This window comes from Oncorhynchus gorbuscha, linkage group LG01 (assembly GCF_021184085.1).
Source record: "Oncorhynchus gorbuscha isolate QuinsamMale2020 ecotype Even-year linkage group LG01, OgorEven_v1.0, whole genome shotgun sequence".
Classification (NCBI taxonomy): Eukaryota; Metazoa; Chordata; class Actinopteri; order Salmoniformes; family Salmonidae; genus Oncorhynchus; species Oncorhynchus gorbuscha.
The window spans coordinates 43,626,334-43,642,377 of NC_060173.1; the positions used below are offsets into that span (position 1 = coordinate 43,626,334).

At 45.7% G+C, this 16,044-nt stretch overlaps 1 protein-coding gene across 3 annotated transcripts in view; it reads right to left on the reverse strand.

Moving 5' to 3' along the window:
* LOC124038159 (cytosolic carboxypeptidase 4) overlaps positions 1-16,044 on the reverse strand; it is a 183,397-nt gene that overhangs the window by 112,640 nt on the left and 54,713 nt on the right. For 2 of the 3 annotated variants that reach the window (XM_046353676.1, XM_046353694.1), the window contains exons 13-18: positions 14,523-14,606; positions 13,830-13,919; positions 13,233-13,381; positions 11,422-11,509; positions 11,004-11,136; positions 10,524-10,677 (exon numbers count right to left, since the gene is read on the reverse strand). In XM_046353676.1, coding sequence (XP_046209632.1) covers positions 10,524-10,677; positions 11,004-11,136; positions 11,422-11,509; positions 13,233-13,381; positions 13,830-13,919; positions 14,523-14,606 — 698 coding nt within the window. The remainder of the gene's footprint in view (positions 1-10,523; positions 10,678-11,003; positions 11,137-11,421; positions 11,510-13,232; positions 13,382-13,829; positions 13,920-14,522; positions 14,607-16,044) is intronic. The other variant, XM_046353684.1, reaches the window with a different exon arrangement.

A 16,044-nucleotide genomic window follows, 5' to 3' on the forward strand; every position in this document is an offset into this window, starting at 1 on the left:
GATGCGTTTGATAAACTGTGTAAAGCTTATCTGGGTAAAGAGTCTGGCTTTTTCCATTAGTACAATGGTCCCCTGTGTTGTGATTCAAAGCTCTGTCATTCCCTATTCTCATAAGGATCTTTTAATATCAAACCACTCCTTCCATGATGCCCCATCACTTGGGTCCACAACAACAGATCAAACTAATCCTAATACGAAAGACTGCAGCTTTAAAAGAGAGTTAAAAAGTCTGGTCTTTTTCCTACGATCAGGTGGTTTCCTATGTAGGAAAAAACCCTGGTTATTAATAACATTTACATTTGAGTAATTTAGCAGATGCTCTTATCCAGAGAGACTTACAGTGGTGTGTGCATACATAACCAGACCTACGGTGACACGATCGTCACAGTTTCAGCCTCAGCAAAATAAAATCATCTCCAGATTGCTGTCGGATGCAGAAACTGTACTCTCAAAACATCCAGCTGGTATGTTGTGCACCACCTGAGGTGAGGAGGAGGCAACACGCTGTGAGGGAAAGTTGCTGAAACTTTAAATTGAAGCAGTCCCTGATCAAATGGCAGTTAGTGAGACAAACACGATATTGGCAGAGAGAGGCTGCCTGCCTCGCGTACACATGTACGCAGAAATACAAAGGGGGCCTTGAGCAATCAAAACCAAACTCTGTTATCCTTTCCTGTATATGCAAATCAGGTTTAATTAGTACAAATCAGGGTTGTCCATTTATAATCATAAGATGAATTTTCCCTGCAAAGCTTATGAAAATGCAGCTTTAATTTTCCATTTTATTAATTAAAAATGTTCCAGTGCAATTGCACTCAGGCTCATTTCAGAGGTTGTTAATTATCAAACATAATCTCAATTACCATGACAGTGTGGCTAAAAGCTATCTAAAGGGAGGTAATTTTAAAAAAAAAATCTCTCCGTGTGAAAGTGAAATGTGCCTGGTTGTTGGGACTGGGAGGCTTGTATACCAATATCATTAGTCAGACTAGTTTCACTCCAATAGCTTCCAGGAGTCAGACCTCGACAAACTGTTATTGTTTATTTATCAGGGTTAAACGAGAGCCAAATCAGTTGAGATTGTACTTCATACCAACGTGTTCGATCACCAGTATGAGTTCAATGCAGTATGAAAGACACAATTCATGTCTGAATCAAGCTACAGGACAAGAAAAGGGAGAATAAATTGACCTATTCAAAGAGCTATTATAACATCGCCCAAAGCTTAGATCTGAGCCCATTTCAGCCATTCTAGAAAGCAGCATTCTGATTGAGTTCATCAGTCATTGAGTTCGTATGGTATCACTCCATTGTGTACACCTTGAGAACGACGTTAGGACGGAAAATCACCTAAAGCATAGTACATTCAGAGAATGCATTTACTAAATTGCGGCACCAAAGTTAGTTCCTCAACTGCTGACTGTGGTGACAGTGTGTTTTGAGGGTGATGGGGGAGTCAAGTGGATCATTAATGTGATATCAAAGTAATTATCTTCACCTAATGTACCTCGACCAGGCTATCTGACCAATGGGGTGTGATAAATGTGAGCGTCATGACGGACTTGTCAAATATCAGGAGACATACTGAGCATCAGAGACCAGATGGTGAAAATAACAGTGTATAAAGAATGTATTGCAAACAGAAGGGACCTTTTCTATTTAACATTCCAAGCTCAACAACAATACTGTGTATTTATTTACCAGTACATGCCTTAATTTGCTTCACAATTGTGCACATTTCAAACCCGATTTGATTAGATTGAAATTAAGTTTAAATCAGATACACAATGAGGCGGTAGTAACCATGTTGACAAAGACAAACTATTCTCACTCCTACAGTATCTTTCCCATAGATATAGAATGAATAGAATGGGCGTCCCCATCCAAGTCAATTATGGCATAATGGGTGGACTGGTGGCCATCGCGAGTTTACCCATAAGTGCAAAGCAGGAAGTAAAAACAGGAGGTGTACCCATCAATCTGACATTACACAAAATACATTCCATTGCATGAGTCACATCACTTAGCATCATTTGAATGAACATTTTACATTACCATGGAGATGATTGCATCACAATACCAGGCAGCCATTGTGAATGTACCCATTCATTTACCAGTCAAATTGCCAGGGTCAGACATTACAACCCTGTTCTATTCATTCTATTTCTATGATCTTTCCACCCACCCGAACATCTTTTTCCTATGGAAACAACTCTGTGTTTAAAGCTATTTCAGATTGGCAAACAAACAAGAAACCAATTCAACTCTAAACTCACTGCTATTTCTCACATTATTAGCCCAGAACGTTTTTACAAGCATTTCACTACACCTGCAAAAGCATCTGTTAAATATGTGTATGCGACCAATACAATTAGATTTGATTTGTTTATAGTCATCAAGCTACTCTTATTGCCGGATTCTCCATTCACAACCACACCCACACACACACTTGACATGTCACAAAATGAAATGACCCTATCTCACCGTGACAGTCATCAATCTGTCTTAGGAGGAAACACAAAGCTTTATTACATTTAACTCCAAGCAATTATTCATGACCTACACAAAATATGATAATGATTATATCAGATTACAAATTAGTCTTCATTTGCTTGTTGTGATGGGTGTGGGAGACAGCGGAGTATCATTGATTTAATATCAGCCCTAATGACATAAAACCACCAAATGCAGCTGAAGTTATAGCCGACTACTATCCGCAGTGCAACTGACTTGCATAGTGTTAATTAGGGCATAATTATAACACTAGTTTGCAGATGTGTTACATAACAAAGAAATGAACGTGTGTACAGGAGTTAGAACCGACCAGCTGAAATGTCTTCCTCCTCCCCTCACAAGGTTGTCATGGCAGCACCACAAAACATTAACTTAATGTCCTATAGACCTTAATACAACTTAAAGGCACTACAATGCAAAAGGGCAGGTCCCTGTTTGAAAGACAGTGAATGACAGCACTCTTAATATCTCTAATGGGAATAAGTCCATGGTGTTGTTGCTGAATCAGCCGATTACAGACCTTCCCGCCCTAACATGGCTGGATTAATGCACCGCACTGCAGAGTGATGTGTTAGTAGAGTGGCAGGGGGAGGACACAATAACTGAAGATGCATGTTGTAAACATATTCCTACTATAATATAGCATTGACATTAGGGAATGGGGATACTTAGCCAGGTGTACAACTGAATCCATTCAACTGAAATTTGTCTTACAAATTGAACCCAACCCCTGTGAATCAGAGAGGTGCGGGAGACTGCCTTAATCAACATCCAACGCATCGGCACCCGGGGAGCAGAAGTTCTTGGGGGTTAACTGCCTTGCTCAAGGGCAGAATGGCAGATTTTTCCACATTGCCGGCTCAGGGATTCAAACCAGCGACCTTTCGGTTACTGGCCCAACACTCTTATTAACCGCGAGGCCACATATCATGGTATGGTCATGCTGCACTGAGGAACAACTGAAAAGTTCAATTATTTGTCTCAGGCTGACAGAATGTATAGAGGAGTAGTGTATCTCCAGTCTACATTTAACTTGGAAGGACTTTATTTTAGGGGGCAACATTTAGTAACGCTATAATTGTAATGCTATATTCTAGGTGGTACAATATCAGCACTATTCTAGACAGGAGCCATTATTCAGCTGTTTACGTGGCTTACTATGGTGTTATCTTTATAAGTAGCAGTAAACATAGCTAAGTAGCTACAACAACCCTTTCATACTGTTATATTTGCAGCTACTAGTAAACAGAAGTAGCAACGCTAACCTCCTTTTGATCACCATGAAGGCAGCTGGTACCCAATCAAGGGTCACAATCTTTCTCCCTTCGAGGTTTCCACCGCCATCACTAATAGTACAGATCTGAGAAGGCATTCCTGTGCCTCTACAGTCAACCATATGCTAGCAGGCTGGCTGTGGGGGGGGCTCCCCTAAATATTAATCAGCAGGAGCCGTCGGGAGGCTGAGGAGGATGGGGGTGATCGGCAGGTGGGGAGAGATGTGGAGGGATGGGGAGGCAGGGGAGGGTGGAGAGAGGCTGGTGGGGAGGTGGGGGGACCGGTGGAGAATGGGGAGGGTGTGGGCAGGATGGAGACAGTGCTCCCCTCCCCGGTGGCACGGCCTTGGTTGTGTCCCAGAGCTAGGTCAGCTTGTCCCTCCCTCCCTCTCCCCACATATCCATCACCATCCCCCAGCCTCTGTCTGTCTCTATCTCGCTCTACCTCTTTCAAGCCAAGCCAGACACACAGCTCAGACTGCTCCTCTCTCATTCATACAGCATCATCATCGCCTGTAAAGGAATCAGCCTAAACTTAATAAGAATGCCCAGAAGGCCATGACGAAAGCCCAGACACAAATACACTGTCCTTCAGCGGGATTACATGTCTCACATCAAAGCCCTCTCACTCACCTTCTATCTGGCCCATTTGTTTGACTTGGATTCAAAGCAATGTAACTATGAGTGTTATTTATTTCCTCCTCTGACTCCAGCAGTACATTTATCATGTGGTGAGTTCAACAGTTGGCACTGGCAGTGAGTCTATCACCTTGCATTCTCCACATCACAACTCCAGCTCTGACAGGAGCTGTCTGTGTTATATAGGCTGCTAGGAGTTTATTTGAGAAACTGCGCTCTCTCTCTCTCACTCTCTCAATTGAATTTATTGACATGGCAAGTTAAATTACTTACATTGTCAAAGTATACAAATAAAACATTTAAAAAATATAGCAATAATAGTAGTAGTGGAAATGGGATTACCATTAACAGCAACTACAACAACAATATTAATGAGAATAATAATACATTAAAGCAATAGTAGTAGACCAGTCTCAACATGACTGAGAAGACACATGACTTGAAAGCCAAAACAAAACTAAATGGGAAATATTATTGACATTACATTGCACTTTTCACTGGCTGTCCCTCAGGTTGTGACAGGATTTTGGCTTTTCACCCAATAAATATTAGATTTTTTTCTTCATCTTTTATATTTTCAAATTCTTTGTGTTGAATTATTCTCTTAGGTCTGAGTATTTGTCACAGTGTAATAGGAAATGCAGCTCTGTCTCTACCTCTCCCCTGGAGCAGAGTGAGCACAGCCTGTCCTCTCTGGGCAGCCAGGTTTGCCTGTGACGGCCGGTCTCTATAGCCAGACTGTGCTCACTGAGTCTGTACCAAGTCTGTGTTTTCCTCAGTTTTCTATAAGTCACAGTGGTCAGATAGTCTGCCATCATGTACTGTCTGTTTAGAGCCAAATAGCATTGAAGTTTACTTCGATTTTTTGTGTTGTCTTTCCAATAGGTGATATATTTTAATTTTTGCTTTGTGATGACTTGGTTAGGCCAGATTTCCGAGTGCTGTCCTGAGGCTCTATGGGGTTGGTTTGGGTTAGTGAACTGAGCCTCAGAACCATGTTGCCTTGGGCTGAGGGGACTCTTCTCTTATTTAATCTCTTGACATTGTAGAGCTGTGTGATGGAATGTTTTGGGGTCACTTGTTTTTGATGGTTGTTATATTTGATTGCTATTTTTTCTATCGAATGAGGAGTGGGTTTTGGCCCAATTCTGCTCTACATGCGTTATTTTGAGTTTTCTTTGCACTTGCAATACAGTCTTGCAAAACTCTGCATGCAGTATTTCGATTGGATGTTTGTCCCATTTGGTATATTCACTGTTAGAGAGTGGACCCCATACTTCACTACCATATAGAGCAATTGGTTCTATAACTGATTTGACAATTTTGAGCCAGATTCTAATTGGAATTTTGATTTTAATGTTCCTTTTAATGGCATAGAATGCTCTTCTTGCTTTGTCTCTCAGCTCAATCACAGCCCTGTGAAAGCTACCTGTGTTGCTGATATTTAGTCCTAGATACGTGTCATTTTTGGTGTATTCTAATAGAACTGTGTCCAAGTTGGAGAGCCAGTTCCTCCTGATGAGGTTTGTTTAATGTATTCCAATTCTCCAAGAAAAGGTTTGATCCTACGGATTCCTCAATTCCATCCAGCTGATTTCTAATGTGCTGTTCCTTTTTTGTTCTTAGGGTGTGTTTGTATTGCTTCAGTGTTTCCCATATTGAAGGTGTACATTTTTGTTGTCTGTTCTCTGTGTTTTTGATTAGATATATTTCTCAATGACTTTCTTAGATTATTGCAATCATTATCAAACCATTTTTCATTATCTATTATTTTTGGTTTGCTCTCATATTTATTTAGATTAGCCAAGAAGGCTAATTTGTTAAATATAAAGTTTACGTTCTAAATGGCCAAATGTACCTTCATTGCTGTAGGAGAATGTTATTAAGGATAAAGAGTTGTCCAGGAGAGATTGTATTTTTTGGCTACTAATTGCTTTTTGGTAGATGTCTGTACTGTTTTCACTGCATCTATAGGCCTATTTAGTACCATGTAATTTATTGGGCCGTGATTCACGCTTCATGGTTGGGTTCCGCTCTTCTCAAATACACTGTGATTTTACTGTGGTCTGAGAGAGGTGTTAGTGGGCTGACTGTGAAGGCTCTGAGAGACTCTGGGTTTAGGTCAGTGAGGAAGTAGTCTACAGTGCTGCTGCCAAGGGATGGGTTGTAGGTGTACCTACCAAAAGAGTCCGCTCTCAGCCTACCATTGACTATATATAGACCCAGTGTTTGACAGAGCTTCAGGAGCTGTACTCCATTTTAGTTTTTCACTTTGTCATAGATGTTTCTGGGGGGGTATGTGGGGAGGGAAAGGTTATTGCTTCCTGGTAGGTGTTTATCCCCATGACTGTTAATAGTGTCTAGTTCTTCTGCTGTTCTAGCATTCAGGTCTCCACGTTGCCTTGGGCCTGAAAGTGACTCATCTCCCCTCTAGAATGGGGAAACTCTCTTCATTGAAGTAGGGTGACTCTGAGGGGGGAATGTATAAGGTGCAGAGGAAGACGTTTTTGTCTGTAAAGATAGCCTCCTTGTTGATTTCTAACCAGATAAAGAATTCTCCTGTTTTGATCAATTCGAATTAGTTAGTTCAGATTTATACCATATTAGCATATTAGCATATTAGCAATCACACAGTCTCTGCTCTGTGTGATTCCTTTTTATTTGGTGGATGGTAGGATTATCTTCCTATAACCTAGTGGACAGCCAGTGAAAACATCACCTCTGCACCATGTTTCCTGTAGTACTACAATATCAATATCATCAATTTCTTTCAGGAAGTCCGCGTTTCTGCTCTTTAGCCCAAAAGCAGAGGACTTCAATCCTTGTAAATTCCCCAATGCAATGTAAAAAAAAAAATATTTACAAAATAAATAAATATTTCATAACTGTTTTTTTTTACCTTCAAAATGAGACAAACACTCACAATCCAACAAGAATGATGCAAATGTGATTTGTTTATCATTTAAGATAGCATTTGTGTCATGCCACTTGGGTGGATGTAGTGTGAGGATGGTGGAGTTCTTGTGCTCATCTTACCATGACCCCCGGCCTATCACATGTTAGCATAGTAGACTCAGCATGTGTTTAATGTCACTCATTTGGTTGGTGGGGGCTGGGCCAGTTGCTCCTCTCACAGCCTGTGCGTAGCTCTGCCTGTGACTCCAGGTGTGGGTCTGCGGTGGGGAGGAGGGGGGTGGTAGGCCTCGTCTGGGTGGGTCTGAAGCTGGGCTGGGGTGGCCTGTGCTGCGCTGGCTGTGGTGGGCATTGAGGTTGGCGGTGCTGTGGTCGTGGCTGGGGGGTCCAGGGTGCTGGTCCGGGGTGTTGTCTCGATGATCTCGGAAGGGAGGAGATTGCTCTGATGTTCCTGGGTGGAGAGGTCGGGCTTCGGTTTAAAGCAACATCCTTGAGAGTCTTGGCAAGGATGGGGACTGTCTCCCTGTACAGGTGAACATGGTCATAGAGACAGTTCAGATCGAGGGTAGGATGGGGACCAGGTGTACATTGGGTCGCAGGGCACAGTCCCGGAAGAGGCTGGCGTTTATTCTTTGGATTGTGGCAGGGTGGAAGTCCTTCCTCTGTAGAAGGGTTGACACCACAATCCTTGAGTTGGAGAAGATTGTGGAGGCCTTCTCAATCATTTACATCCCAGTAGTGAAGACTCCACCCTCTCCTGAGCACGCAGGTCGTTGCTTCCGGCGTGTATGATTATGTGGCTTGGCGACCAGAGCTGGGCCTTATCAAGCAGCTCCATGGCACTCTGCGTTGTTGGGCACCACACCTTTCTCATTTTGTGCCTAGGGAAAAGTGTATTCCCCTGAACCAACTTCCCATTTGAGTCCATCAACCGGATGATGTCAGCCAGTGTTTCTTCTGGACTGGAGGGGGTAGAGGGGGGGCTGGTGGGTGTTGGAGCTGGGGTGTGGCTGGTCTGTTTCTTCTGGACTGGAGGGGGTAGAAGGGGGGCTGGTGGGTTTTGGAGCTGGGCTGTGGCTGGTCTTTGCCGGTGCCACTGTCTGTGGGAGGCTGGGGGGAGGTGTGCAGCAGGCAGGGCTGGGGACGCCTGGCTGTTTGAGGTGGGCTCCTCTGCTGTGTGAGGCCAGGTCATGGTGATCTAGCTGCTCCTGCAGCCTGTCCTCTGTTCTCTTTCTCTCCTGCAGCCTGTCCTCTGTTCTCTTTCTCTCCTGCAGCCTGTCCTCTGTTCTCTTTCTCTCCTGCAGCCTGTCCTCTGTTCTCTTTCTCTCCTGCAGCCTGTCCTCTGTTCTCTTTCTCTCCTGCAGCCTGTCCTCTGTTCTCTTTCTCTCCTGCAGCCTGTCCTCTGTTCTCTTTCTCTCCTGCAGCCTGTCCTCTGTTCTCTTTCTCTCCTGCAGCCCTGTCCTCTGTTCCTCTTTCTCTCCTGCAGCCTGTCCTCTGTTCTCTTTCTCTCCTGCAGCCTGTCCTCTGTTCTCTTTCTCTCCTGCAGCCTGTCCTCTGTTCTCTTTCTCTCCTGCAGCCTGTCCTCTGTTCTCTTTGCAGCCTGTCCTCTCCTGCAGCCTGTCCTCTGTTCTCTTTCCCTCCTGCAGCCTGTCCTCTGTTCTCTTTCTCTCCTGCAGCCTGTCCTCTGTTCTTTTTCTCTCCTTTCTCTCTTTTTCTCTCCTTAAGGAGCTCCTCTCTTAATGTGGTCAGATCGTTATTACTGCTCTGCCTGTCTTTTCGGATCTCTCTCACCTCATTTGTTAGATCAGCCAGCTCTCTCTTGAGTCCGTCTCTCTCTTGCTGAACCTATTTCCATTGTGTTGCAAGGCTGCTATCCTGCTCTGTCCGCACCTTGGTTAGGAGCTCCTCTAAGGTGTGGTTGTCTGGTTGCTGTTTGTTCACACTCTCCCTCAGCAGGACCACCTCCCCCTCCAGTTTGGTGAACTCATCCCTCATGGCAGGCATGGTGGTGAGGAGGGCCTGAGCCTGCTCTGCACTGAGGGGGTTGCTCTCCTCCTGGGGCGTGTCTTCCACTATGGTGGGAAGAGAGATGCTGGATGTGCCTTTTTGGGTGGGGACAGTAGGGGTGAGGGTGGTGCTGGTGGAGTTTGTCTTGTGGGAGGGGATGTCACTGGTGGTGTCCTTCTTTCTCTCCGCTCTCTCCTTAATGGTCTGAAAGTCTGTTTCAATCAGCCTAAGATTACCTTGCACCATGACAGTCCCAGTCTTGTAGAGGTTGATTGTTATCATGGTGCTGTCAGGGTCGTCTGTCTCTTTGACATTCAGCTTCCACCCATTACAGATTCCATCTTCTTTATGGATGGGTAGTGAGAGCAGACTGCTGAGTGCCATGCATTTGGCTGGTCAGTGAGAAAGATGAGATTACTCACATCACCGTTTTTGTAGAGGTCTGTGGAAAAGGGTTTCTGGCCTCCCCTTTAGTAGTTTCTGTTTAAAAGCTTTCCTCGTTGTGTCATTTTTGGCCTCTGGAGGGTAGAGAATTGATTCAGTGCTGAGGGGGAATGGGTCATGGTGCCTGTGAGCTCTGCTCCTACTGTGGGTCTGTTCTGCTGTCCCGTTGCCATGGCAACCCGTTTGTTTGTCTGCTGCTGTTGCTATATTGCTCTAATTTAGTTCAAAAACCAGCAAAAAGAGTGACAAATCTTTACACACAAAAAAACAGAAGATATGTTTAAAGTTAGTCCGTGCTCCTTTTTGGTTTACTCACTCAGTTTGGTTGTTTCATGTAGTTGTATTAACTCCCCTTGCTAGGTTTGTTCTAGCTCATTCTTTCTGGCTAGCTTGTTAGTCTGCTGGCTAATAATTTTGTTGTGTAGCTAGCTAGCTAGAGTCAAAATTTCTTAACTTGAGGCACAGTTACTTTTTTTCTATTCTGATTGAATAGAGTTGTTGTTCATCACTTCTTGTCTGGAATATATATCAGGAGCCCATGTTGAGAATGTATCTCTCTCTCTCTCTCTCTCTCTCTCTCTCTCTCTCTCTCTCTCTCTCTCTCTCTCTCTCTCTCTCTCTCTCTCTCTGGACAAAGCATGATGGGCGCACACACAAACACACACACATGCATGCTCGCAAACACAAACACGCACAGCAAAGGTGCAGCGGGACATGGTTTTGTAGACTTACGCAGCTGATGCAAGTCCTTCCAGCTTTTGGAGGAGGGGCAGGCAGTGATAGTGACCAGGGGACAGGGGTTACCAGCCAGTGTAACGCACAGACTCTGCTGGCGGAAAAACAACTTGCGAGGGTCCACTGACCGCTGCAGCACCTGCAGGTGACTCTGAAACACAGCGATAACCACTGGCCTGTTAAATAAACTGCCATGATGCATGGGGCATAATGAAATAGATCATACACACACATCCAAAATAACCACTCTAGACACATGCTCTGGAAGGAGAATGTCAAGACTACCTCAAGGCTGGTGTGGGTGTATGTACACACACACACACACACACACACACACACACACACACACACACACACACACACACACACACACACACACACACACACACACACACACACACACACACACACACACACACACACACACACACACACACACACACACACACACACACAGCAGGGTGTTGAGTGCTGTACCTGGAGGGCAGAGTAGGTGTAGGGGTAGTGATAGGCCAGGTAGCACACGTCTTCGTTGTGTTTGAAGGTCACGGTAAAGGTCAGGGTGTAGAAGGAAGAGCTCTTTTGGCCTCGGCTCGGACAGAAGCTGTTTCTGCAAAAACAGCATTACTCAAGTTACAAAATGTTGTGCCATTTGGAGAAGTCCACGCAGGGGCAGTAACATTGTGTCAGCACTGTTAGCTACAGAACAAAGCAAACTCTAACAAACAAGCCATTAAAATCTGCTTGCAATGAATATCAGTAAGTATATAATGGTGTGTTCACGCACCAAATGACATGGCAAATCTCACTCTTCTAGCTATCATTAAAAAAGTATCTGCAGCCTATTTGAGTGATGGTAGCATAAATGTTGTGTAAGTATCCTCCTGTCACTCACCTGTAGTAGCAGACCTCAGTTCCAGTTCTGAGCCAGTTGGGTCGTCCCTCCAGAGCCTCTCTGACAGAGTACAGTACAGGCTGCATCCCTGGGGACAGACAGAAAGGCATCTGTTAGGCATCTACACACTAATGAACCGATTGATAACAATGCAACATAAACCACACAGAACGTTGCACCGTTAGACGGGGGCACACAGTACAGGGAGAACATTTACATTTACATTTAAGTCATTTAGCAGACGCTCTTATCCAGAGCGACTTACAAATTGGTGCATTCACCTTATGACATCCAGTGGGACAGTCACTTAACAATAGTGCATCTAAAACTTAGGGGGGTGAGAGGGATTACTTATCCTATCCTAGGTATTCCTTAAAGAGGTGGGGTTTCAGGTGTCTCCGGAAGGTGGTGATTGACTCCGCTGTCCTGGCGTCGTGAGGGAGTTTGTTCCACCATTGGGGGCCAGGGCAGCGAACAGTTTTGACTGGGCTGAGCGGGAGCTGTACTTCCTCAGTGGTAGGGAGGCGAGCAGGCCAGAGGTGGATGAACGCAGTGCCCTTGTTTGGGTGTAGGGCCTGATCAGAGCCTGGAGGTACTGAGGTGCCGTTCCCCTCACAGCTCCGTAGGCAAGCACCATGGTCTTGTAGCGGATGCGAGCTTCAACTGGAAGCCAGTGGAGAGAACGGAGGAGCGGGGTGACGTGAGAGAACTTGGGAAGGTTGAACACCAGACGGGCTGCGGCGTTCTGGATGAGTTGAAGGGGTTTAATGGCACAGGCAGGGAGCCCAGCCAACAGCGAGTTGCAGTAATCCAGACGGGAGATGACAAGTGCCTGGATTAGGACCTGCGCCGCTTCCTGTGTGAGGCAGGGTCGTACTCTGCGGATGTTGTAGAGCATGAACCTACAGGAACGGGCCACCGCCTTGATGTTGGTTGAGAACGACAGGGTGTTGTCCAGGATCACGCCAAGGTTCTTGGCGCTCTGGGAGGAGGACACAATGGAGTTGTCAACCGTGATGGCGAGATCATGGAACGGGCAGTCCTTCCCCGGGAGGAAGAGCAGCTCCGTCTTGCCGAGGTTCAGCTTGAGGTGGTGATCCGTCATCCACACTGATATGTCTGCCAGACATGCAGAGATGCGATTCGCCACCTGGTCATCAGAAGGGGGAAAGGAGAAGATTAATTGTGTGTCGTCTGCATAGCAATGATAAGAGAGACCATGTGAGGTTATGACAGAGCCAAGTGACTTGGTGTATAGCGAGAATAGGAGAGGGCCAAGAACAGAGCCCTGGGGGACACCAGTGGTGAGAGCGCGTGGTGAGGAGACAGATTCTCGCCACGCCACCTGGTAGGAGCGACCTGTCAGGTAGGACGCAATCCAAGCGTGGGCCGCGCCGGAGATGCCCAACTCGGAGAGGGTGGAGAGGAGGATCTGATGGTTCACAGTATCGAAGAGAACATACAGTATTATTGATTTATTTATCCGTTATTTTACCAGTTCACTAAATCTATAGGAAGTAAACTCCCGAAAGCACTTTTAAAATGCCACTGTACTTTTTTCCATTTACACATTTCTGGGGAGTACCATTGTGGCCCAGGCCCACTGCTGAGCTCTAGAACGGACGAGGATGAGAATGAAGGAGCGCTGTGTGTGGGGGACTGGGAATGGCACATTGAGGGGGACTGAGGACCCCCAACGTGTAGACAGATCAACAACACAGGGGTCCTAAAATACCTAAAATACCTACTGACAATCCTCTACCTTGGTGCTTATCCAGTGAGGTGTCATTATACTGGCTATCTGTGCTTACCGTAGTTGAACTGGCTGTTGGCTTTCTCACAGTTGATGATGTTGAAGCGATAGGGCACGTTTGCCGCCATACGGCTGACCTCGAAATAGAACCACTGGTGGTGCTGGGAGCAGTTGGCGTCCGCGTTCAGGATCAGATCGTACTCGTGACTGAGGAAGAGGGAGGAGGTTGAAGACAGAGATTACGTATGAATCCCAAATGGCACCTTATTCCCTGTATAGTGCACTTACATTTGACCAGAACCTGTCAAACATAGTGCACTATAAAGGGAATAGGGTGCCATTTGGGACACACCCTACATCATGAAGAAAGAAGTCTTTCCCTCTATGTTGTATTCTAACTGTTCTAACGTGCAACGGTTTTACAAAGACTTAATGTATTATTCAAAGGAAATTCCAGTCCAAGTATAAACTAAACCTTTAATTTGATCTGAAATATGTCAACGGGACACCTTCCTTACAGAAGCAAAAGGAGACGTTTGAGAGACTCTGTTTGATTTTCAATGCAGCGTAAATGAGCCCCGAGGGGAATGTGCTACTTGTAGTCAGGTCTCTGCCAGGAAGCAGGAAGGAGCTGGAACAAAGCGGAGAAGCGTACCTACGGACGTGAACGGCTTTGCGCAGGTTCCCGCACTCAAACTTGGAGAAGAAGCTCAGGGAGTCGGAGTGATCAGGAGAGCCCTGGGAGCTGGGGATGGAGGGGGGGGGGGGTACATTAATACAGATTACCTGACTACATCAAAAATGACTAGGATGGTAATGGTCATTTTGAATTAGCTTTTGTACTTCAGTGACCGGACACCATTATCAGTCTGACCAGATGCAGAAAATGGCACCTGAGGTTTCTCATTATGCACATAATCTAACTGAGAGTGCCTGGCGATGCTCTGATTATCAAGCATGCCGTAAGAATACAACACCAGCCAGGATGGTGTAGCTGCTCTTACAGTATCCATGCTATACCTCTGACATCCTCCATTACCACAGCACTTAAAAAGCAGCTCTGCAGTCAACTGACAAATCAAAGCAGGTGATTCTGCAGCAGCAGAGCCCAGAAATATCTCTACTCAATGTCCTCTTGCCATTAGACTTCCACCTACGCACTTAAGTGCTCTGCTGTTTCAACACTTTTCTATGTAACAAGCAAGATATTTCAGCAGAAATGTCCCCGTCTCAATCAACTATGGCGGACATCCATGAACAGTCCATAGAGGACAGGAACATATGATAACTGCCTGTGGAGAGGCGTGGCTTCCGTCCTAGAGAGAGTGGCTGGTCTGGTAACACTCACCTGGGGTCCTCCAGGTCAAACACAACTTCGTCAATAACATCCTCCGGATTGAGGAGACGCTGGACGTCCTCAAACACCTTCTTCCTGTCAGAGACAGAGTACAGTACATGTTCACCAAGGGTCATACAGAATGGTATTAATTGCGGTTCTGTAATTGCGTTCCTAAAGACATTGAAAGTATGTTGCGTCAACTACTCTCTTAGATTTGCTGATAATGGCCTAAATATTGATTTATTACCGTAATGAATAGTACAAATAGTACAGCATTTTGACTTCTAAAGCCGATAGTCTCATTGATTTAAACAATTCCATTAGAGTTCATAAACCCTGGAAGTCAGCCTAAAGTGGGCATATACTGTAAATGTACACTGTGTACAAAACATTAGGAACATTAGTTGGGGCATGGACTCTACAAGGTGTCGAAAGCGTTCCACAGGGATGAATCCAATGTTAATTACAATGCTTCCTACAGTTGTGTCAAGTCAGCTGGACGTCCTTTGGGTGGTGGACCATTCTTGATACACAGGGGAAAGTGCTGAGCATGAAAACCCCAGCGTTGCAGTGCGCCGGACACCTACTACCTACCGGACACCTACTACCTACCGGACACCTACTACCTACCGGACACCTACTACCTACCGGACACCTACTACCTACCGGACACCTACTACCTACCGGACACCTACTACCTACCGGACACCTACTACCATTCCCCGTTCAAAGGCACTTCAATCTTTTGTCTTGCCCATTCCCCCATTGAATGGCACACATACACAATCCATGTCTCACCAAAAAAATCATTCTCCTGCCCTTCATCTGCACTGATTGAAGTGATTTAACAGGTGACATCAACAAGGGATCCCATAGCTTTCACCCGGATTCACCTTGTCAATCTATGTCATGTTTTGTACACTCAGTGCATGTGGCAATTCGACTGGACATTTCTATATTTCCCCAAACTAAATCTAAAATGCCTCCAACCCCATGCAGACCTAGTTTCTCTGTGTAGTGGAGTGGTGAGTCAGCACAGCAACAGGCGTACCATATACAGGACTTCCTTTCTCTCAGCACTGTAGCTAGAGAGAGACTCTGTGGTGCACTTCACTCTCTGAGAGGCGAGGGGCACAGAGGAGCACTGCATCAGACCGCCATCCCTTTCCTCCTCTCTCTCTGAATATAGGATTACAGGGCGAGGCAGGAGAAAAGTTCCAGTGCAGCCACAGAGCCCTCCTTCATCCCCGTCCATGGCGCTCTGACTCAGAGCACTCTAAACAAACACACCAGAGGACAATCAGAAAGGCTGGGAGATCACCGGGAGGCTATGGGGACACAGGCCGCATGAAGCCTGAGGGTGTGATTGTTTGATCAGGCCATGCCTGTGAGGACCACTGCCCTGGCTCTATCCCACCAGGTCCTGAGGGGACAGAACAGCCAGTAACCATCCCACTGAGTTAGAAAGAGTTCGAGAGAGGCTGAAAACACTTTCTCAAGAAAGCGGTGCCCAGCGGACGGGATGCCCTTC